At 56.1% G+C, this 22,710-nt stretch overlaps 1 protein-coding gene across 3 annotated transcripts in view; it reads left to right on the forward strand.

Annotated features, from left to right (window-relative positions):
• PPARD (peroxisome proliferator activated receptor delta) overlaps nt 1-21,957 on the forward strand; it is a 78,288-nt gene extending 56,331 nt beyond the window's left edge. For 2 of the 3 annotated variants that reach the window (XM_008151987.3, XM_028161258.2), the window contains 6 exons: nt 7,227-7,453; nt 16,333-16,487; nt 17,233-17,371; nt 18,521-18,723; nt 18,896-19,346; nt 19,887-21,957. In XM_008151987.3, the coding sequence (XP_008150209.1) occupies nt 7,324-7,453; nt 16,333-16,487; nt 17,233-17,371; nt 18,521-18,723; nt 18,896-19,346; nt 19,887-20,134 (1,326 nt within the window). In that variant the 5' untranslated portion in view covers nt 7,227-7,323 and the 3' untranslated portion in view covers nt 20,135-21,957. Of the gene's footprint in view, nt 1-7,226; nt 7,454-16,332; nt 16,488-17,232; nt 17,372-18,520; nt 18,724-18,895; nt 19,347-19,886 lie in introns of those variants that run through there. The other variant, XM_054722078.1, reaches the window with a different exon arrangement.
• The last annotated feature ends 753 nt before the right edge of the window (nt 21,958-22,710 follow it).

Raw genomic sequence — 22,710 nt, forward strand, 5'->3', positions numbered from 1 at the left:
CTCATCTCTCTGAACAGCAAAGCCTGGGCCGGGGTAGGGAGCCCCCTGTCAGTTCTCTGTTCCCACAGTGGATTGTAAGGAAGGAGTGGGGAATTGTGTGGTTATGTCCCTGGAATCCCAGTGGGCTGGTACCGTTCTGGGCCTGGATACCATTGCTCCATTCAGTCCCTAAAATGAGCCAGCAGTGACAGCAGCAGCCACACTCCCTCTTTGTTGGACACTTACTGTATGCCAGCACTGGTAAGCAGTGTGTGTGTTTAATCCTTAGGACAGCTGCTCAGGTTAGGTGGTATCCCAGTTTTAGGGCTGAGAAACTCGGAGGGTTTGGTGTCTTCACCTGACCTCAGGGGGTGAAGTGGGGGCAGGGGGCGCAGAGGCAGGGTTTGAATTTGGGCCTCACGCAGAAGTCAGTGGAATTGATTTCTGTGAGGTGTTGCATCTCCAAGGCAGTCATACATGAGAATCAGTACATGGCAGACGCTGTGACTGAGAACAGTGTGGCCGTGGTTAACGCTTTTCGTCTGTATGTTCACTCAGCAAGGGCATGTTGAACACCCACTAAGTGCCGAGCCCCGTGCTGGGCACTGGGTCCTACCTTGGCAAGATAGAGGGCACTGCCTGGGATGCTGATAACGTGGTGAGGACAGACCAGTTAACAGACTGGCAGTTTGGTACAGAAATTCCAGAGCTGGAGGGCCTGGGCCAGGGTTGCAGCAGGAAGGAACAGAATGGAGCAGCTTCCGGAAGGAGGAGGTGCAGGTAGGTCTGAAGGAGCAGGCCCAGCTGGTAGAGAGGCAGCATTCCAGGCTGAGCCCCGTGTTCAGGGAGTGCTGTAGGAACATGGGATGGGCTGGAGAGGGAGCCGGGACCAGCGCTGTGGCTGTCTTGAGAGCACAACGGTTGTCTTCTGGCTGAGAGCGTCCAGAGGGCTTTGGGGTGTTCTTGACAGAAATAGCACCTGCCGGCTAGACAGAGGTTTCGGGGGTGATGGCTCCAGACTGAGTCTAAGAGCAGCTTCCAGCCCTCGGGGCCCCAGCTGGGCAGGGACGTACCAGCTTTGGGTCCAGGCTCACCCAACACCACGATGGAGTACAGCACAGTGATTGGGACTTGAGCCAACCTGCCTGGGCTCGAACCCTGCTCCTTCCGTTCGTGTGTGACCTGGAGCAGTTACTTTCCCTCTGTTCCACGGTTTCCTCGTCAGTTAAATGGGGATGGGAATAGTACCTGACTCAGGGGGGTTGTGAGGATGAGATGTGTTTGCACACATGGACCTGCCTGGTGTGTAGTAAGCCCTGGAGAATGGAAGGACCATGGTGATGGAGGTGGTGAGCCCGAGGCTCTGCAGCTGTGACCATGCCTGGGGTCTGGTGACCAGCGAGGCGAGGCCTCTGAGGCTGTGCCACATGGTGAGGGGGGCCCGGCACACTCACTGAGCCCACTCAGAACCTGCCAGTGGCGGGCGTCAGGAAGGCTCCGTTTCCTGAGGACAACTAGACTTGGAAAGATTAAGGCTCCAGGTGGCTTTGTTGCTCGGGCCCTAGACCAGACCTCTCTAGGGCTCTGGGTCACTTGGGGTAAGCTCCTAACTTTACCTGCCCAATGGGAACTGAATTGAGTTATGTCCCCTCCCCCACTTAGCTCCCAAAAGACCTGAGTTGCTTCTTGGGGCAAAGGGTCTTGGAATGGGAACACTGGGGTCACATGTGTGCTGCAGATGTGTGTGTGTGTGTGTGTGTGTGCATGTGCATGTGCATGTGCATGTGCACGCGTGCGCCAGGGTCAGAGCAGTCCAGGCATTTGTTTGGTAAAAATCCTTTTGCTAGATACTACTTTTTGTCCCCAGGGGGCAGCAGAGCAGGCCTCCTCACTCCGGCTGCAGGACCCTTACCTGTCTGAGGTCAGCACCAACCTCCTAAGGGGTGAAGCTCTGCCTGATCAGAGTTCCTGGCTCTGGCACAGTGCAGGGGTGGGGCACAGCGAAGACCAGGATTTCTCAGCGCAGCCACTTAAAATTTAAACCTAGTGCCGGGTGTGCTATTTTTAGTGCCAGGTCTGGAGAGGGAAGAGGAGAACAGGATTCATTGCAAGGACAGGGGTGAGTGGCAGCTACCTGGGAAAATCCAGCCTGTGGGCCTGGGTCTGAGGGGGGCGCGGGTATCAAAGTAGCTCCTGGCCAGACAAGCTGAGAACAGTGGTGGGTGTGGGGCAGCCTTGGTGCTGGTGGATGGCTTCTGGCAAAATGCACGGATGGATGGGCGCAGTGCTGTGGTTGCATCTAAATAAGAAACAGCCCTAGGGATGTGTGTGGGTTTTGGAGTAACCAGACTGCGGCTCCCCTCCCCCTTCAGCTGGTGTCCTTAAGAGGTCACAGCCAGAGAGACATTCCAGGCTGGAATCCAGGAACCCTGGCCCTGATTCCAAAACGCCAGCCATAGCCCAGAACCACATCTGATCCCAAGAGGCCGCCATGTGCACCCCAGACTCTGAGAACAGTAGCCCTGAGCATGATGACCTAACCAGCCAGCTCATGGGGAAGCAGAAGCTGAGGCTCAGAGGTATGGGGCGCACAGATCGCCAAGGCCTAGCCAGGCTGCCACTCCATGTGTCCGAAACCCCATGGTCGTCGATGTCATCCTGAGGTGTGTTGCAAGGACGCCCTGTCAGGCTCTGCGGGCCTGGGTTTTTGTCACTCCCCTCATCTGCCCAGGGGACCACACGAGGCTCTCCTTATGGGGCTTGGAGGATTGAGCAGGGCCTGTTTATTCTGTACCCAGCAGGTGCCTTGCCCTCCAGGATTCAGTCATGACAATGAACTCTGCCTCCCATCTCCCAAGGTCACTCAGAGGTCATAGGCAATGTGTGAGAAAATATTTTGTCAAGTATCTATACAAGGCAGTGTTGCAGTTTTTGCTCCTCTGTTTCTACCTGCTAGGGGGAACCCCCAAATCTTCATGTCCCCCACTCGCTGGCTCTCATCACCACTGGTGTGCATTTCCCCGTGTCCACTCACCCCTCTGGCCAGTGCCACCACAGAGCTCATGGCTCGTAGACGTCACATCGACTGGCCCTCTGTCATCGAGCTGCTCATCAGAAACCTCCTGCAGCCCTTCAGGCATGGGCCTGGCTGAGGGTCTCCTCCCTCTCCAGCCCCTCCCCCTCTACCTCCAGACGTTTCAGTACCGTGAAACGCGAAGAATCATTGTCTCTGGTCCTTGTGATTTGGACAAAAGCTGATTTCTTTAGAGAGTTAAATACATTCCTCAGCAGTCACAGACTGCCCTTGGTGATGGCCAGGGTCCTTTGCCAGTGTGGTCAGCAGCCCCTCCCCACAGTCCCACTCTCCGTAGCTAAGGGTCCTTATGGCCTGTCTCACTTAGGACTGTGTTCAGCTGTATGCGGTGCGTGGAAAACAGGCCTTTAATGTGTTCACCTAACACGTAGTCTGAGGTGGGTTCAGGGCTAGTTCCGCAGCTCCACAGAACAGTGACCAGGCTCCTTGGGGTGTCATCCACTTTCCCCAACATTGACATCATACGTAAGCATCATGCCCCTTCCAAAACTAAGATGGGCACTGGGCAGCGCCATTCACTCAGCTCAGCAGAACTGTCTGGAGCTTCCCAGTTTTCCCACCGCTGTCCCTTCTGTTCCAGGACCCAGTGCATCATCCTACGTTGCATTTGGTTGTTCCGTCTCCGTAGTCCTGTCTGTGAGACTTTCTCAGCAGAAAGCTAGCGTTCCACATGACTTCTAAGTTTCCCCATCCTGCCGTAATAATTTGGAAGTTACATGGTCCTATTAATGGTATCTTGTTACCTTTGAAAATTTTCCTTGTGTATTTGACTTTCATTGCCAGTCCATGACGTCATTGTTCTTGGAGGCTGCATAGAACTGCATGTTTCCATGTCATGATTTATTTCATAAGGCCCTTGTTAATGGACTTCGAGGTGGTTCCCCACCTCGTACTAGTCCAATAATACTGTAATGAGTAACCTTGTACTAATACATTGTGTTATTTTGCTCCAGTGGAAGTATAGCTTATGTTACAAGCTGCAAGTGGTGTTTCTGGGTCAAAGGGCATGTCTGCTTGTAATTTGGATAGATGTAGCCAAATTAGCCTCTTTAGAGGTTGTGCTGTTTACCTTTCCACCAGGGATGTGTTAGATTATATTTCCACCTGCTTAGCAATAATGTATTAGCATTTGTTTTAATCTGATCTTAAAAAGTGCATTTCAGTGTTGTTTTAATTTGCATTTCTCTTTTTATGAATGATGATGAGCATCTTTTCACATATTTAAGAGCCACAGGTATAGCTTTTCTGTATCCATTTTTAAAATACGTTTTGATTGATTTTTTTTTTTTTTTTTTTTAGAGAAAGAGGAAGGGAGAAGGAGAGAATGAGATAGAAACATCAATGAGATAGTAGAAACATCGATCAGCCGCCTTCTGCATGTTCCCTACTGGAGGTTGAGCTCAAAACCCAGGCATGTGCCTGACCAGGAATCGAACCAGCCACCTCTTGGTGCATGGGACAATGCTCAGTCAACTGAGCCACACCAGCTGGGCTCTGTATACATTTTTTATATCCTCGGCCCATTTTATTATTGGATTTGCTGGTCTTTTGCTTATTAATTTGCAGGAACTATTTAGGGAAATTAGCCCTTTATCTGATGAGAGCTGCAAATCTTTTTTCTCAATTTATTATGTTTCTTTCTTATGCTTTTTTTTTAATGTGTAGAAAGTTTTTTTTTTAATCAGATTTATTAATCTTTACCCATACTCTTTTAACCTATAAAGTTTTATGGATTTTGTGTCATTCTTAGCCCTTCCCCCCATCTCCAGACTATTGGTATAGTGTATGTTTTAACTTTAAAATCATTGATTTGTTTAGGCCTTGTCTTGGTATAAGGTGTAAGGTAGGGATCAATACATACCATTTATTGAAGGATCCACCTTTCCCCTTTGATTTGAAGTGCTGTCTTTATAACATATTAAAGCTCCATGCGTGTTTGCATCTATTTATAGACTTCTGTATTCTCTTTATTGATTGTCTGTTCAAGTGCCAGAACCTCCCTGTTTCAATTATATTAGCTTTCCTTTCATTCTTTTTATTCTTTTCCAGCTCATTCCCTACCATGTTTGCCAGAGTGCCTCTCCTCCCCCAGCCCTTTGCTTTCTTCAAGTCCCATCTTCTACTCTCAGGGAGGCCATTCCACGTGAACCTCACCCCCGCCCCCATACACACACTGCTATGATGCTGCTTTGTATTTTCCTCATCCTGGGCCCTTGAATCATTCCCTTCCCATCAGTCACCCTGCCCTGGCTTCCCCCTTGAATCTTCCTGTCTTTCGCCGCAGACCTCTCCTCTGCCCACAACTTATTTGAGTTTCCTTTATTATGAAAAACCTCTCCCCAGCCTTGCTACTTTCTCAGTCTAGTGTGTATACATTTCCTTCCCTGACATAGTCACCAAAAATTAATCTCCACCCACTGTCCCAGCTTCCTCGCTAGCACTAATTCTTAGAGCCCCGTTTCCATCCCAACCACTTGGCTGCAACTTGTTTCCCGAGGTCGTTGATGACCTCACAGTCACGGAATCCAGTGGGATCAGTTTATCGCATTTGAGCCGGTTGACCCCTTCCCCCTGAAAAACAGCCCTTCCCTTGGCTCTGAGACACCAGGCTGTCCCGAGTCCGTCCTGCCTCTGGCCACTGCCCCCCTGTCTGCTCTGGGGCCTCTTCCTCTGTCCTTCCCTGATGTGTCACTGTCTCCCTTGGAGAACCGAATCCCTTCCTGTGGCTGTCACATCAACAAGGATGCCCCAACTATAGGTTTCCAACTCCCCAGCTCTTAGACTCTAGGGCTGAATTTCCAAACTGCCTTCGGGAGACCAACTGAGAGGTTCTTGTGTCAGTCCAAGCAGGGGAAGATGAAGGCCTGATGGGAAGGAATCACCAGGGGAATTAAAACAAAAATGTCCAAGCTGCTCCCAGACCGATCAGATGAGGCTCTCTGGGAGGAGTGCAGACATCCAGATCTCACACTCCCCGCTGGCTCCAGTACAGCCACGTTTGCAGGCTGGAGCAGGGTGAGCGAGAGGGAGGAGTCTCCAGTGGCTTCTGCCTTCTGGCTTTGACAAGTGGGTAGATGGGCGTGTGGGTCACTGAAATGGGGGTTACAGAGAAGGGGGAGTGGGGGAAGACAGTGGGTTCTGTTGGGATAGGTTGAGTTTGAGTGCCTGTGGGACCTCAAGGAAGGGGTCCCACAGATGCTTGAATCTCTCTAGAGCAGGTCTTTTCTGCTCCTGATCCTTCCAGGCCTGTCCTGATGTGGGATGAGGTCAGTCTCACTCCCAGGGCCAGGGCACTGAAGCACACATGACTGGCCACAGCCCACTTTCCCCGCCACCCTGCCAGGTCCTCTCTCCTAGCACCTCACTCCCCAGCCCACAGGACTCCTCGCTGCTCCCCACTCTGCTGCCTCCAAGTCTGTTTTAAAGCTGTTATCCCCAAGCGGAGTTCCCTACCATCTCCCCTGGTCAAAACCCACCCCTCTCGGGACCTCGCCCTACTGTTCCCTGCCGGGAAGACTCCCCGTCAGACGCTTATACCTCTAACTGTGGCATTTGTGACAATATCTTAGCTGCAGAGGGTTAGAACCATCTCCTCCTGGTGGTGTAAACATGGGGGTCACTATCTGGGAACCCACCCTGGCCTGATGGCTCTGCAGATCTGCTGTCGCTGTGAGCGAGCCTGGTGGGAGCTCTCGCCTTTTATCCACCCTGACACTTCCTGCACGAAGGTGGCTTTGGAGGGCAGTGATTCTGGGACCTGGGTACTGGTGCGGCAGGAAGGGGCTGGAGGTGTGATGCGTGCGTAGCAGGATCTCCAGGGGGACTGAGCATTTGAAAAGCCCCTAAGGCTTTCTCGTGTGTCTCCTGAAGACTCAGGAACTCCAAGGGCAGGATGCTGCAGAGGAGGCAGGGAAAGGTAGCAGAGGGCAGTGTCACCCCATCTGGGTGATAGGAACTGCTCTGAGCCCCACAGACCTGCTGCAAGAGCCAGGGACAAAGGGTGGGAGGGGAAGTGACCTTGATGCGAGGAGTGGAGACCGTGGGAGAGCCCTGCAGGTGAGGTGCTCCTGCTCTGCTGGCCCCGGATGGCCGAGTCATGCCCCACTCTCACCGCCCTCTCATCCTCCCTCTTCCTGTCTTCCCCTCTGCCCAGGCTGACGGAACTGCCCTGGGGTCCATCTGCATCCAGACCCAGATGATGCCAGAGCTATGACCGGGCCTGCAGGCGTGGCGCCGAGGGGAAATCAGCCATGGAGCAGCCACCGGAGGAAGCCCCTGAGGTCCGGGAAGAGGAGGAGAAAGAGGAAGTGGCAGAGACACAAGGAGCCGCAGAGCTCAATGGAGAACCAGAGCACCCGCTTCCCTCCAGCAGCTACACAGGTGAGGAGGGCGGGGACCGGAGCGGCCCTCACACAGCCTGGGGGAGTGCGCGGAGCAGTCCTAGGGCTCCGGTAGGCTGAAGCCGCACGCCTGGCTCGGTCCCGCTGTGCTGCTCATCAGCTGCAGGACTGTGGGCAGGGGCACCCCTTCTTTCTGTACACCAGGCAGGATCCAGGGGTGGAGAGTGGGCTCTGTGAGAGTTACTGGAATTTGCGTGCGTCGTGCATGTTGTCATGGTTGTTCCACCACTACTACTGCAAGGGACCCATCTGATCAGCCACCACACACTAGAAAGATCCCTGTGGCTGTGATTGTTATGATCACTCAGAACACACAGCTCAGTTGTCTGGTGCTAATTGTACACGCCATCGAGCTGCACTGTCTGCGGCATCAGTGCTGAGCAGCTGCTGTGATTAACTGGAACGAATATTACTTTTGTGCAGCCAGTGTTTAGCTCCTCTTATTTCAGCAGCAGTGTAGGCAGTTTTCTCTGGTACCTTGCACTGTCTGTCAGCATCTTCATCATCCCATCATGGCATGTGTCCACCTTCCAGGGCACCCAGACCACTTCTCTCAGCCCCTGGCTTACCCTGCTCCCTGCCCAGCTGCCTCAGTGCCATCACAGCCCGCTGGGCCTTGTCCCTTCCCTCGGGGAGGAACTCAGGGCCAGGATATGCTACCAGGAGGGGACGCCCTGACCTTGCTGCTGGTTTCAGCTGATGGAGATCCTGCCACAGCTGCTGATTCAGGGCAGAGGAGCAGGCCTGTCTCGTAAGGACGGGCTCTGGATCCCTGGGCCTGCCTGAGGAGAAGGAGGTGGGTGGTGTCAGAGTTAAAAGTTAAGGTGGGGGCCCTGGCTGGTGTGGCTCAGTTGCTTGGGCGTTGTCCTGTTTACCAAAACAGGATTCCAGTTCCTTTTTCTGTCAGGGCATCTGCTCAGGTTGCCGGCTGGACCCCCAGTAGGGGGCATGCAAGAAGCAGTCAGTCAATGATTCTCTCATCATTAATGTTTCTATCTCTCCCTCTCTCTTCCTCGCCCTGAAATCAATAAAAACATTTCACTTTCACATTGATGTTCCCCCTCCCTCTTCCTCTCTCTCTAAAAATCAGTAAAACGAGTTAAGGCTATGGGGAGGCACTGTTGAGGTAGGACAGGCTCCTGCCTTGGCCTGTACTAAGAGAGCCCGAATCCTTGGCCACGCTGCTTTCAACCTCAAAGCAAGTCCTGGGTTTTTCAGAGCTTCCTCTTCAGGCACGTGGTGGGTAGGGTGAGCAAGAGCCATCACCCAGGCCCTCTGACCCCACCCAGACACCCAGGAATGACCAAAGTAGGCATGTGTGATTTCAGGGCCCAAGAGAAGGTATCCCCTATCCTGAGGGTAACTGCCCTGCTGTTGGTTGGCTGGTGGCTGGGATGGCTTTGGGGACCCAGCCTTTCTCAGAGGAGAGGATTGGCTAGCCAGGCGTGATCAGTCCCTCAGCACTAACATACTGCTCTGAACTTGAGACAGGTGAGGAGGGGGAGGATCCAGAGGGAAGACACTGGGGGCTCAGAATGAGCAAGTGATGTCACTGAGGACATCAAAAGAGGGAAGGGAACGAGAGGGCACGGGGTTGTGGCCTCACTGCTTTCCCTGGCCCTATAGCTGGGCCCAGGCACGTAGAAGTCACCCGCGGACTAATGTCCTGCCCTGGGGTTTCCTACCTCCCCAAGCGACCCTGCTGTTCTCATGCAGACCAGCGTGCCTGGGCCCACAGCAGGGTGAGGTGGGCGCGGCGACAGCATCTGGGGTTTTATCAGTGGGATTTAGGGTACGAGGGGGGATGTCTGGGCAAGGATTTGCCCAGCCACCCTGTGCTTGATGGATTCCGTTTATCAATTAATCAGTGAAGTGGCGATAAAAAGACTTCCTTGTTCAGTAATTGAACATAATTACCATATGTTAAAGCCGTAATATAGGAAACTTCCCACAGAGTACAAGACAAGCTGCGCAACAGAAAAGTAGAAATAGGCAGTTCTCGGTAGGACAAATACAAATGGCTAGAAAACACAAAACATTTTTCAGTCTCCCCGATCAAAGAAGGTGTCTTCAGGTGTGATTGGCAGAGAGGACGTGTTGGCCAGAGCGTGAGGACACGGCCCTGTAGCCGGGAGTGGAGGGCAGCAGCCAGCACTTTGCATGTGCGTTCCCTGGGCCCTGCGTCCCCTCCGAGGAGTGTGTCCCCGTAAACACTCGCTCTGTGTGCACGGAGATGTCCACACTTGTTTACTGCAGCACTGTTCATGAAAGCAAATATTGGAAAGCGCCCATCTGTGGGGAACTGGTTATGTAAACTGTGGTAGAGCCATATTGTGGAATGCTCGAGTCATTGAAAAGGATAAGGTAGGTCTGAGTGTGCTGACAGGGGAGCACATTCCTGACAAATTGGACATCCCATTGTTTAAAGATTCTTACCTATGCCCTGGCTGGTGTGACTCAGTTGGTCATCGTCCCGTGCACCAAAAGGTCAAGGGTTCAATTCCCGGTCAGGGCACATACCTAGGTTTCGGGCTCAATCCCCAGTAGGGGGCATGCAGGAGGCAGCCAATTGATATTTCTCCCTCTCACTCTTCCCCCTCTCTTCCTCCCTCCCTCCCTCTCTCAAAAATATCAATAATAATAGTAATAAAAAAGGAATCTCCACTCCATCAGCTGAAAACTTAAAAACAGTCCTTATGTGTCATAGAAGGCACTGGGAGTAGACACAACGGACGAGAGGGGCTGACTCACAAGTCGGCTCATGGGTGGAGAGGATCTGCCATAAGCTGCTCCGCACCCTGTGTGTGTTCCCAGCAAGCCCGGAGTGCTCTCATACTTTAAAAAGCAATTACATTGCTTTTCTTTAAAAGGTTAAAAACAAAAAGGCTGCAGGTGAGGGCGCTGGAGGCAGCCTCAGCTGTCCGTGTTGGGGATCTCACACCAGGGCAGGGGTTCCAGGTCTGCACGAGGAGCTGCGGCCCGCACCGTGCCAGTGTCCTCACCTTAAAGGCTTCGTCCTGCCCACCGCAAGGGCCAGCCAGGGGAGGAGTAAATGGTGCTGGTACATACACGCACCTGCTGGTTCCCTGCCCCACCCCATGAGTCTGTGACTTTACCCTCCAGAGTCCCCTCGGGGACCCGTGAGGATGGGGTGCAGCTCAAGCCTGAAACAGCAGGAAGGCTGCACAGTTGCTTCCTCCTGACCCTCCAGAGCTTCTGCACTGACCGCATCTCTGAACCTGCCAGCACCTCCTCCTCCCCCGCAGGGAGGCAGGGAGGACAGGCCTCGTCGTTAGCACTCAGGACACTCACGTGCCCAGGGTCCCCGATTGGGTGGAGGCGGGGGAGCTGGAGCTGGTGCTCACACCCCACTCCTGTCTTCACCCCCCTCTTTTCAGTGATGAACATCCCAGTCACCCCGAGAAAAAGGTCAGGGGCCTAGTGTGAGGCTGAGGAAGATAAAGTGGCCTTCCTCTTGTCCTTGGCACCTCCTTCAGCAAATGCTTAGTGGGTGTCCAGGCAGCCGTTCAGCGGACGAGGCTGGGTGGCTGCCCCGAGGAGCCCACAACAGCAGGAGTGAGGAGGCTGCTGGGTAACCCTGCAGAATTGGCCCTGACTTCAGAAGCTGTGCCCTGTGGGGTTCTGCCAGCAAAGGAAATAGACAGGGCCAGCTCCTCCGGGCCCTCACAGTCAGACAGCAGCATGCCTCTAGCAATGGAGCCTAGACACGCAGGGGTCCTCAGCCGCACTTAGAGAGGGAGTAAGGTCGGTAGTGTCTTTTTGCCCAACTCGTAATGAAAGATAGTGCCACTGATGCTTCACTCTGTGGGGGAGGGGCTCATGTTTGTGCGAAGTCCAAACAGTGAGTGATGCACAGTGTCATTCCCAGCAGTGGTGTGTCTCGCTGTTTATCATAATCACAATATTGATCAGTAGAACGAGCACGTGTTTATGTGTATGGGAAGTTGAAGAGTGCAGCGGGTAAGCCCCAAGGCGAGCTATAAACCTCACCACCGCTGTGTTAGGGTTCTCTAGAGAAACAAATCCAATAGCGTGTGTGTGTGAGTGTGTATAGAGAGCGAGGGAGGGAGACTGGGAGTTTTATTTTAAGGACTTGGCTCAAGCAGCTGTGAGGACTAGCGAGTCAAAACTATAGGAGAGGCCAGCAGGGTGGACATCCAGGGAGGTTGATGTTGAAGCCCAGATGCAGTCTGGAGACAGAATTCCTCCTTCCTTCGGGAGGCCTGCTCCCAGCACAGAGTGATGGTTTGAATGGTAATGACCCCTAAGAAATACCTCCGCAGCAACATCCGGACTGATGTTTGACCAAAAACTGGGTGCCATGGCCTGGCCAAGCAGGCACATCACATTAACCATCAGCCACTGTCCACATGTTACTTAACCTTCTGAGCCTCTGTTGTGTTGCCTATAAAATGGGGACAAGAAGACCTGCTGGGAAGGTGGTTTTGATGATGTAAAGGACCCGGTGGAATGCCTAGGGCACAGCAGGCATGTGCTGAGAGAGGGGTGACTGGTGCAGACACACAGCCGATGCAGGGAAGTCAGGTTTAGGTTCCAGTTCCAGTCCCACCATATATTCGGGTGACCTTGGGTAAGTCCCTGAGCCTCACCGAGCTTCAGTGTCCTCATCTTTAAATGGGGGCAGTTACTGTCTTCTAGAGCGATATGAAATGAGACAGGCATCGACACTAAAGTGCTTGGCATTTTGTGGGGGCTTGATAAACGCTGGTTCTTTCCCCTGCCCCTCCTAGGGGTGGTAAAGGTAAGAGACATTTGGGGGTGGGGGTCAGGCAGGGTGTGGCTAGAGGGGAAGTTCAGAGGCAGGGCTTAGGGCCCACATGATGGCCATCGGGTAAGCAAGTGCATTTCCTGAGAGCAGGGGAGGGGCTAAGAGAGGATACGCTGGGCGGGCTGGAGAGAGCGGCTGTGCAGGCAGCGACCCTCAAACAGCAAGCCCAGGGCACTTCCCCTGGCTGCCTGAGGGGCACTGAGGCAGGGGTCCCCGGTGTGGGGAGGGCTTCTCAGGACCCAGCCCCCACCGGAGGTCATGGGAGGTGATGGAACCTTGAGAACCTGGTCCCTAGAATGGGGCATCCCACTATCATTACGTTCAGGTAGGATATGATGGAGATTTGAGGATAAACCCTTAAGCCAGGTGGTCAGCCAGGAAGAAACCTTTATCTTTGGGAAACCCACCCCAGCACTACCGCCACCTCCGTATCCCCGATACACCCCCAAGAAAGGCGCCCCTCCGGGATGCGTGCACTGCTTGCTGCCCTCCCAGCGCCGCGTCAACCTGCCTCTCTGTCTGGTGTACCAGTCATTTGTGTTTCCTTATTATTCTCATATAGGCAGGGGGTGCCCTTGTCCTGTCGCCCTGAGACCACCAGACCTCCCTGACTGCCCTCAAGTTCACAGCCTACAGCTGTTCACCCCCTGGGGCAGGACCTCTCCCAGGCACCCCAGCCCCCCGCCCTGGGCCTGTTTCTCCCCAGTGCCGTTTGCAGCTCTTCCTGCCCGGGTCTCACCTCGCAACCCAGAGCTCTGGCTGACTCCGTAGCCAGTAGGGCTTGGGTATCTTGGCTTCTTCCAGGGTTTGGGGTAGTCCTGACACCCCTAAGCCAGGGGCCAGCAGCAGGCCAGGCGACGAGAGAGGTGGCTGGGTCTTGTTCCGGAGGCTCATGAACACACACACACACACACACACACACACACACACACACACACACATCTTGGGTTCCTGTGAAGCTGTAGGGGAAAGAGACACCAGAACGAGGGAGAGAGAGGCATGGTCCTGCCTTGTGGGTCACAGGCTCAGAAGCTGCGGATGGCAGCTTGCTAGTGAGCATCACCCGCGCTTGAGCTGGGATTTACACAGCACTTCCGAGTCCAGGAGCTTTCTCTGGATGAACTCCTGGATTCTCACTGTGACTCTCTGAGACAGAGAGTCCTCCTCTTTACAGGGGAAGAAACTGAGGCCCAGAGGTAGAGCTGGGTTTTGAGCACAGGACACTGATTGCAGTTGGCCTGCAGGGCTCCTGGGCCTCATTCTTACCCCTGCCTGCTGCCTGAGCTCCAGGAAGCTGCCTTGAGGGTCATCCAAACCAGCGGTCGGTCACCAACCTTTGGGACCCCACAGACCACCAATGGTCACGGACCAGCAGTTGGTGACCACTGATCTAAAGCATGCACCTTTTTCTTAATCCTCACCTGAGGTTATGTTTTATTGATTCTTAGCGAGGAAGGGAGTGGGGGAGAGAAACAGGTTGCCCCAACCAGGGATCAAGCCCACAACCTAGGAGGTTCCCTTACTGGGAATCGAACCTGCAACCCCTCAGTGTACAGGACAACACTCCAAACAACGAGCCCCAAAGCACTCACCTTAGGGCCAGAGAGGGAGCAGTCACCTTCCTGGCCCTCGTGCTCGGTGATGCTCTCTCGCAGCGCTGCACACTCTGCCTGCCTGGGCTGGCGTGGCCGCGCGCTGCGCTGCTCCCGCTTTCTTAGCCCTTTCTTACCTCCGCTAGATGAGGGCAGGGTCTGGGTCCTGCCCTGCACAAGCGTGTGCTCGTCAATGTCTGTGGAATGAAAAGAGAGGGTGGCAGCCCCAGCCGCTTTGGCTCAGTGGATAGAGGGTCGGCCTGCAGACTGAAGGGTCCCGGGTTTGATTTCAGTCAAGGGCACATGCTCAGGTTGTGGGCTCGATCCCTAGTGGGGGATTTGCACGAGGCAGCTGATCAATGATTCTCTCTCATCATTGATGTTTCTATCTCTCCCTCTCCCTTCCTCTCTGAAATCAATAAAAATACTTTTTATATTAAAAAACAAACAGAGAGGGTGGCATTGCCACATGCAGCACCAGCAGCAACCAAATGACCAGACAACTGCCAAGCCCCCAGGGCCACAAGGGAGAAGGAGGAAGCACCAAGAGGTGGGAACACTGAGGCGACTGGTCCCTGTGGCTTGAGATCTAAAGGGGACGTGACTCGGGACACTCTGAGTCTAGCAGAAGAGGCAGACGTGCAGCCACAGAAACAACACTGATGCTTACAAGGGCCACAAAGCCCACGTGCACACAGCCCACAGACAGAGCAGGAAGTGGCGGAACCCTCCGGGCCAGCATCTGCGCAGGGTTTTACACGGCGCCTCATTCCTCCCCACTGGGAATGGGACTCCTGCCCCTGCTGCAGTGCCTCCAGGAGCGGCCGTGCGCCCCTCTGGCCAGGACTCCCGGCAGCTTGAGGACCTGCCCATGGCCCCACTGTAGTGGCGGAGCCCAGCACCGAGTAACACGGCCGTTCGGGGACCAAGCAGCCTTGCTCTCCCAGGCTGCAGTCTCCCTGCAGCTCCTTGCCCAGGAGATGGAGGAGCCCACTCTCCCCATCTGTGGGCTTGGGGGGTATACCCCTTAGAATGACTGAATGTTGGGAGCTGAGGCTCTGGGACAGGGCAGGCAGTTTTAGGAACCAGGAACTTGTGTCACCCCTGCCTCACCCGCCAGGGAGGCGTGGTCCTCTGCTGTGGTCTGATTGTGCTCCCCTTCTGTGTCCAGGATGGCGGGGGGCGGGCGGGCGGCAGCTTTCCTCCTATCACTCCTGGACTGGGGGGGGGGTGGGGGGGCGGCGAGGGGGAGGAACGGGGAGAAGGTTACCCCACAGTGGGGAAAATCATTTCTCTTGGGGAGTGGAAAATGTTAGGTCTGGGCTTGGGTCTCCCAGCCCCGATACTCTGGTTTGGGATGTGGACCCTGCCCCAAGCACTTGCTTGGTCATCGGGGAAGACAGCAGCGAGCAGCGGATGGGCAGACTAGCGTGGCAGGCAGGACAGGTGGGGTCAGGAGGCTGGGGCTCAGTGCAGGCCCCTTTCCACGGGCAGGGCTCACTTCTGAGTGCACAGAGGAGATTCAGAAGAGACTCCCAGCCATTCTTACTAAGTCCTCCGACAGGGTGTATGCCCTGAAGTCGTTGCCATGCCAAGTGCTCTCCTTGCTAAGTCAGCACCTGGTTGAAACATCTGTACATTTAATAGAAAAACACTGTGGAAATTCAGGGTGCTGCCCAGCCAGTGTGGCTGACACCTACGCTCTTCCTGTGTGAGCACGTTTCGTGGGAGTGAACTTGAGCTTGGGAGTGCCTTTACAGGCATCTGTGCAGTCCATGCAAGAATCAGACTTCCCGCATCTGCACTCTGCCATCTTCTCAAAACACACTCCGCACCCCACGTGGGCCCCTTCCTAAGGACAATCTAAAGAGACTCTGCTGCCCGATCAGGTTTGGCTCAGTGGATAGAGCGTCCACCTGCAGACTGAAGGGTCCTGGGTTCTCTTCTGGTCCTGGGTTCTATTCCGGTCCAGGGCACATGCCTGGGTTGTGGGCTTGATCCCCAATAGGGGGTGTGCAGGAGGCAGCTGATCAATGATTCTCTCTCATCATTGATATTTCTATCTCTTTTTCCCTTCCTCTCTGAAATCAATAAAAATATATTTTAAAAATAAAGAGACTCTGCTTCCTGCCCCTTCCTCCCCTCCTCCCAAAACACAGCCATCCCTTCATATTGTCTCCTCTCCACGGGCTCGTCCAGCCCAGGAAGGCGCTGCCACCCCCCACAGGAAGAGCTTCCATTTCTGGGACACCTGCTGCGCCTGCTCTGGGGGGATGCTTTGGAAACTTCGCTATCCTCCCAGAGACGCTGTCAACCCCACATTCCATACAAAGAAACTGGTCTCAGAAAGGTTGGCCCGCGTGGCACACAGCTCTTAAATGGCCAAGCCAGGGCTGTGTGAGTGAGAAACTCGGCTCCGGCGGCAGAATGCGAAGCGCCCGTGTCGTGTGTCCGCAGACCTCTCCCGGAGCGCCTCCCCACCCTCGCTGCTGGACCAGCTGCAGACAGGCTGTGACGGGGCCCCGGGCAGCAGCCTCCACATGGAGTGCCGCGTGTGCGGGGACAAGGCGTCGGGCTTCCACTACGGCGTCCATGCGTGCGAGGGCTGCAAGGTAGGGGCAGTGGGAGTGCTGGCTGGCCGGCAGGGCTGTGGCCACATGGTGAGTTAACTTGCCAAAAGGCTTTCCCTGCCAGGGGTGGGTCCCTGATAATACCCACGGCGGAATTCCTGCCTGGGCAGCAGCCAGGGCCTTGGGCTCATTCCAAGCCTCAGTCTGGGCCTGCTGGAGAGGAGGGTTCCCTGTCAGGGCTGCCCTGCCAGGCACCTCAGCCGCTGACCTGGGCTCCCTGGCCTCTTGCGCCCCCTGGGGACCGGCTGGGAAAGACAGAAAGGGGCGGGCCTTAGGCTGGGGCTTCTTCCTGAGGTCAGGTTCCTGCACCTCTAAGCCTGAAGGGGGCTCTTTGAGGGGAGGAAAAAGAAATGTGACATTTCTTCTGGGTTCTTCCTCCTCACCACACACCCATCACATTTTCACATATTATTTTATTAAACCACTACCTAGAAAATACACAGAACCAGGTACATTTATGAATAAATCAGGTTAGTCATGATACAGTTTTGTTACCAAATTAACAAAGAAGCATGTTTAATATGCATAATATGGCATATTATTTTAATTATTTCAAGAGTTTTAGAATTGTTTACCTTCTCCCACTTCCAACAAAATTCCCGTCCTGTTTCCAGAGTTCAGGAGTTTCTACATCTTCATGCACACTTGGGCCCCAGTACACCCGGTGGGCCCAGGGTTCCCCAGCTCTCTCCCTTCCCGTGGCCTTTCCTCCCTGTACATCCTGCAGGGCTTCTTCCGGCGGACGATCCGCATGAAGCTGGAATACGAGAAGTGTGAGCGGAGCTGCAAGATACAGAAGAAGAACCGCAACAAGTGCCAGTACTGCCGCTTCCAGAAGTGCCTGGCACTGGGCATGTCGCACAACGGTGAGAGCCCGCCCCCCGCGCGCAAGCGCGGCCGCCAGCCCCACACCGCGAGGCCAGTCTCAGGGAGCAGAAAGGGGCGCCTCCGTGTGCCTGGCACGCCATGGGCCCTGCTGTGTCCGCTGCTGACCTGGCTCATCTGGACCTGAGTCTCAGCACAGCCTAGCCCATGGTGCCAGGCCGGGCTGCCCCACCTCTATACCTGAGGCTCACCCTGTCTGGCCCAGACAGAGCAGGAACTGACCCAGCTCCCAGGACCTCAAGCCTGGCACAGCACGGAAAGGCCCTGCGGCGGCCTGGGACCTCTCTGCCCTTCCTGGTGCAGGCGTTTCCTGGAGGCCAGGCTGCCCTGCCCTGGGCTCCTGGCAGCTGGCACATCTCGTCTTCAGACCCCATAGAGTAGGATTTTGCAAAGCCCACCTGCCCCCTCTACCCTCTGGGTCACACCCCCAGAGACGGAGACTCAGATACTGCCCCCTTTCTGTTAAATGTCTTCACCCATGGATGATGCATGACTGCCTTGCATCTTTGAGGGGGGCAGTATCTGAGTCTCTGTCTGCTGATTTTTCTTAGGTGATGGGATTGGGGGTCTGTGGTTTGATCCCTCCCCTCTGTATCTGCCTGGGCCCCATTAGTTGGCTGAAGTGAGGGGACTCCCCAAGAGATCTCAGGGCTGACTTATTCTTCTCGCTTTTTCTCCGAGAGAAGCCAGATTTTTTCCTGTTCCGTTACTAAGGATGACAGTTAAGTGCTTACAGGGAATTACCTAATTGCTCTGACAGTGAGCGTTAAGTGTCAGCCCGCTTCTCTGATTAGAAAGGAGACGGAGTGGCCTGTCGGAAGTCTCGAGGCGAGTAAGCTGCGGAGCTGGGCCTCGGGCACAGGCCGCTGCCCAGACTGTTTCCACCTGCCACTCCGCACCCCTCTTGGCCGCGCGGCGAGGCGCTCCACGAGTCGGGGCCTTTGTGTGTGGGAACTGAACAGGACAGACAGACAGACCCCTGCCCCTGGAGCTTACATTCTGGAGGGTGCCCCAACATTCCAGCTGGCTGCCTCTAGAACTTCTCAGGCCTTTGGCCCGTGCAGGGATGAGGAGGTTAGGGGTGCTGGCCCTGCATGGACATCCTGCCCCCACCCCTGCTCCCCATGCAGCCATCCGCTTTGGCCGGATGCCAGAGGCCGAGAAGAGGAAGCTGGTGGCAGGGCTGACGGCGAGTGAAGGGAGTCAGCACAACCCACAGGTGGCTGACCTGAAGGCCTTCTCCAAGCACATCTACAACGCCTACCTGAAAAACTTCAACATGACCAAGAAGAAGGCCCGCGGCATCCTCACCGGCAAGACCAGCCACACAGCGGTGAGTGTCACTGCTCGCATGGCGGCGTCCCTGGCTCGGGGCCCCTGCCGCCCTCCAGACTCCTGGGAGAACTGGACCTCCTCCCTCCCCTAACTTCATGGTATAGGCAGGGAGTATGGGGAGCACACGTGGGGTCCCCGAGGCCTGGCCTCTAACGGGGCCTGGTTTTCAGCCCTTTGTGATCCACGACATCGAGACGCTGTGGCAGGCAGAGAAGGGCCTGGTGTGGAAGCAGCTGGTGAACGGCTTGCCGCCCTACAAGGAGATCAGCGTGCACGTCTTCTACCGCTGCCAGTGCACCACGGTGGAGACCGTGCGCGAGCTCACCGAGTTCGCCAAGAGCATCCCCAGCTTCGGCAACCTCTTCCTCAACGACCAGGTGACCCTTCTCAAGTACGGAGTGCACGAAGCCATCTTCGCCATGCTGGCCTCCATTGTCAACAAGGACGGGCTACTGGTGGCCAACGGCACGGGGTTTGTCACCCGGGAGTTCCTGCGCAGCCTCCGCAAGCCCTTCAGTGATATCATCGAGCCCAAGTTTGAGTTTGCTGTCAAGTTCAACGCCCTGGAACTCGACGACAGTGACCTGGCTCTCTTCATCGCAGCCATCATTCTGTGCGGAGGTAAGCGAGGTCGGACTCCGGGGGAAGTGTGCGTGTGGTGATGGCAGCGGGACGTGTGAGGCACCGGCACGGCAGGACCCGCTCTGTGTAGGTGGATGGAGCTGAGAGGGAAAGACCAAGGGGACGCGTACAACACGCTGACGGGGCTGCTGCTGGTGGTGAAGTCTGTATTTTACTGGTTCTTTCCAGTTCCAGCACAGTCATTGTAGTCATTGTCGTAATTACTGTGCTGACACTGCTTACTTCACACCAGGCTCTGCTCTGGTTCCCTTTCCCAGATTATAACTCATTTGGTCCTCACAACCACCTGTGCACAGGTGCTCCGTTCTCCCCCGTTCGCAGGTGAGGAAGCGGCGCCCAGGCCTCACCGCTCGCCTGGGAGAGCCGGGGTGTGAGTCCAGGCCGAGGGGCCTGTCACCACCAGGAGGCCTGCTGTGCCCTGAGCCAGGTCCCCGTGCTGGGCGGGTAGCAGTGCTCCGCTGCCACCTGAGACCCGTGCGTGCCTGCTCCCTCCCACACCTGGGCCCTGTGTCCCCACAGACCGGCCAGGCCTCATGAACGTGGCCCAGGTGGAGGCCATCCAGGACACCATCCTGCGTGCCCTCGAGTTCCACCTGCACGCCAACCACCCCGACGCCCAGTACCTCTTCCCCAAGCTGCTGCAGAAGATGGCTGACCTGCGGCAGCTGGTCACCGAGCATGCCCAGATGATGCAGCGGATCAAGAAGACCGAGACGGAGACCTCACTGCACCCCCTGCTCCAGGAGATCTACAAGGACATGTACTGAGGTGCACACCCAGGGCCTCCCAGCAGGCCTCGGGGCCGAGAACCAGGGGCAGGGACAGCGCTGGACAGGGGCCACATGGGACTTCCCCGTTGGCCACGGGCGCACTCAGCATGGCCCCTGATCACACACTCCTGCGATCAGACCCATGCCTCACTCCCCATGGTCCCTTCCTCCCTCTCCTTCTCAGTTCCTCTTTCTTCTCTTTGTTCTTTCTCTTCCTTCCTCCCTGGCCCTCCCTCTCGCCCATCCCCATGTCTGGCCCTCTTTGTCTTCCTGTGAGACAGTTCGTATTATCTCACCAGCAGCACAGGACAGGACTTCTGCTCTTGCCCCTGCCCCAGGGCAGAGGGTGGGCCTGCCCTGTGCACCGCCTCAGGGCCAGAGGCCTCGCTGCTCCGTCCTCACAGCAAGGCTGGAGCTGCCCAAAGAAACACTAAGCTCTGGGCCCGGCTTCCTGGGGAAGCCGAGCAGGACCTGGGCCGACTGCAGCCGTGGCCTTGGTCGCTGGGTCCCTGCCCTGCAGGCCAGGATGCCTCCCCGAGATTGTCATGCACCCCCACCCTGAGGCTGGCACCCTGACCCAGCCAACCCCACTTCAGCCACGTACCCCAGCCCCACTCACACCAACATCCTTTTTGGTCTTTTCACTGGTCTCCCAGGCCAGTGTTGCTGATGGCCCCCTGCGCTGGCCGCTGGGGGACCTCCCCCCAGCCTGGAAGGAGGTGGGTTCCCTGCAGGTGGGGGCCCCCCACCCCCATGAAGAGGAGCCTCCAGGCAGGTGCAGGTTGGTGGGGAAGCAGTGAGCAGGCCTCAGGGTTGCCCTCCACCAGCACCCACCCTCCCCCGCAGCCTGCAGCAGCCTCGCCACCTGTGTTCGGTCGACATCACAGCCCTTGCCTCTCCCCAGGGCCAGGACTGGCCTCACCCCCGATGACATCCTGTCTCCAGCTGGGGGCACTGGCACTGGCTCGAGCTCACTGCAACTCATGCCACACACTCCTGGGGCTGCCACTCCGTTGCACACCACAAGCACTGATTCACTTTATCTGCAGGTTCCACACACCCCCTTCTCGAGGCGGATGCGTGCCCAGAGGGGCCTGCAGGTGGACGGGCAGGGCTGGGCCACATCCTTGGTCAGCAGGGGCGTCCTGCTGTGTCAGCCCAGCACCTGCTCACGGGAAGGTGCCAGGGATAAACTGGTCCTGCTGATTGAGACATCCATCTGTCCCCACAGCTCTGCTACCCTCCCTTCCCCGTCTTCAGCCCCTGGTGACCGGGACCTCGCCAGGCCACCCCACTCCCCAGCCCCTGCCCCTCCCCTCCGCAGGGGCACTCAGCGCCCACCTGCTGCAGAGGAGGAGGCCAGAGCCCGAGGCTGCTGCCAGGGAGGAGGCTGGAAGGGTCTCTGAGAACCTGGTGCAGAGGCCAGGCTTCCTGGTCCTGTCTGCTCCTTCGGGAGGGGCCTTGCTGTCCGGCTGCAGCTCTGGGAGGAAATGCCCTGGAGAGAGGACACGGCCGGTGCCCGTCCTGCCAGCGCTGTGCCTTCCATGCCCAGGACCACTCCCTACTGGCTTCCCTCTCCCATCCTACCCTCACTGACCGGGGTTTGGCCGAGGGGCTCCCTTGGGCCAGCACTGTGAGGGAGAGGCGCTGTGCCCGCCCCCACTCCCAGCTCTAGTGCTGAGAAGACGGCTCTTCTCCGTGTCTGAACAATCTCCAAAATGGAAATGTATATTTTTGCTAGGAGCCCCAGTTTCCTGTGTTTTTAATATAAATAGTGTACACAGACTGATGGAACTTTAAATAAATGGGAATTAAGTATTTAAGAGTTGACTTGGGCTGACTCAGTTCTCTGTGTGTTTTTCCTGGGGGCTGATCTGCTCCCCCTCCTCCGTATCTGGTGCACAGAGAGGAAGGAAACAGTTGGCAAATGAGACTTTGGGGTGCTGGCAGGTCCTGGCTTGTGGGAGCGCCCTCTCACCCCCTCTGCTCACCACTCGTCAGTCAGCTAGGGTTATGGGGGGCTGAGAAGGTGCCATCCCTGCCCTGCAGGGACTTTGGGGTGTGTGGGGGGCGGGGAGACACATCTGGAACTTCGCTGCTCCTGCCAGAAGTGCCGTCCGTGTGGCGGGGAGGAACAGTCTCTGTTCTTCCTGTCTCCCAGCCTGTTGACCAGGCCCTGGTCAGCCGAGGGGAGGGTGGGGGCGGGAAAAGCAGCTGTAACGGAAGCCAGGAGTGTGGTTTGCAGGACCCCAGTCCCTGTAGCTTAGAGGAGCAGGCGAAGAGCCAGAGCCAGCGGCTAATGAGCATAAGTACACACACGGCCGGAGGGGAGCGGGCCCAGCCGGCCCACAGGGTAAGGGGGTGGTCATCTCACACTCGCTCCCTGTGTCCTTGGCTGGCCGGCTGGCCTGAGCCATCTGACTCATCTCCGCCGGGAGTGACAGGCCGGGATAGGAGGGAGGAGGAAGGCTTGGAAGGGGCGTCCCTGAAATTGAGCGCCTGGTTCACAATGTAGTCTAGTTTTCTCACCTCCCTCTCCTGTCCTGCACCATCGGGGGGAAAATCGTTGAGGA

The sequence above is a fragment of the Eptesicus fuscus genome, chromosome 10 (genome assembly GCF_027574615.1).
Source record: "Eptesicus fuscus isolate TK198812 chromosome 10, DD_ASM_mEF_20220401, whole genome shotgun sequence".
NCBI classification, from domain to species: domain Eukaryota; kingdom Metazoa; phylum Chordata; class Mammalia; order Chiroptera; family Vespertilionidae; genus Eptesicus; species Eptesicus fuscus.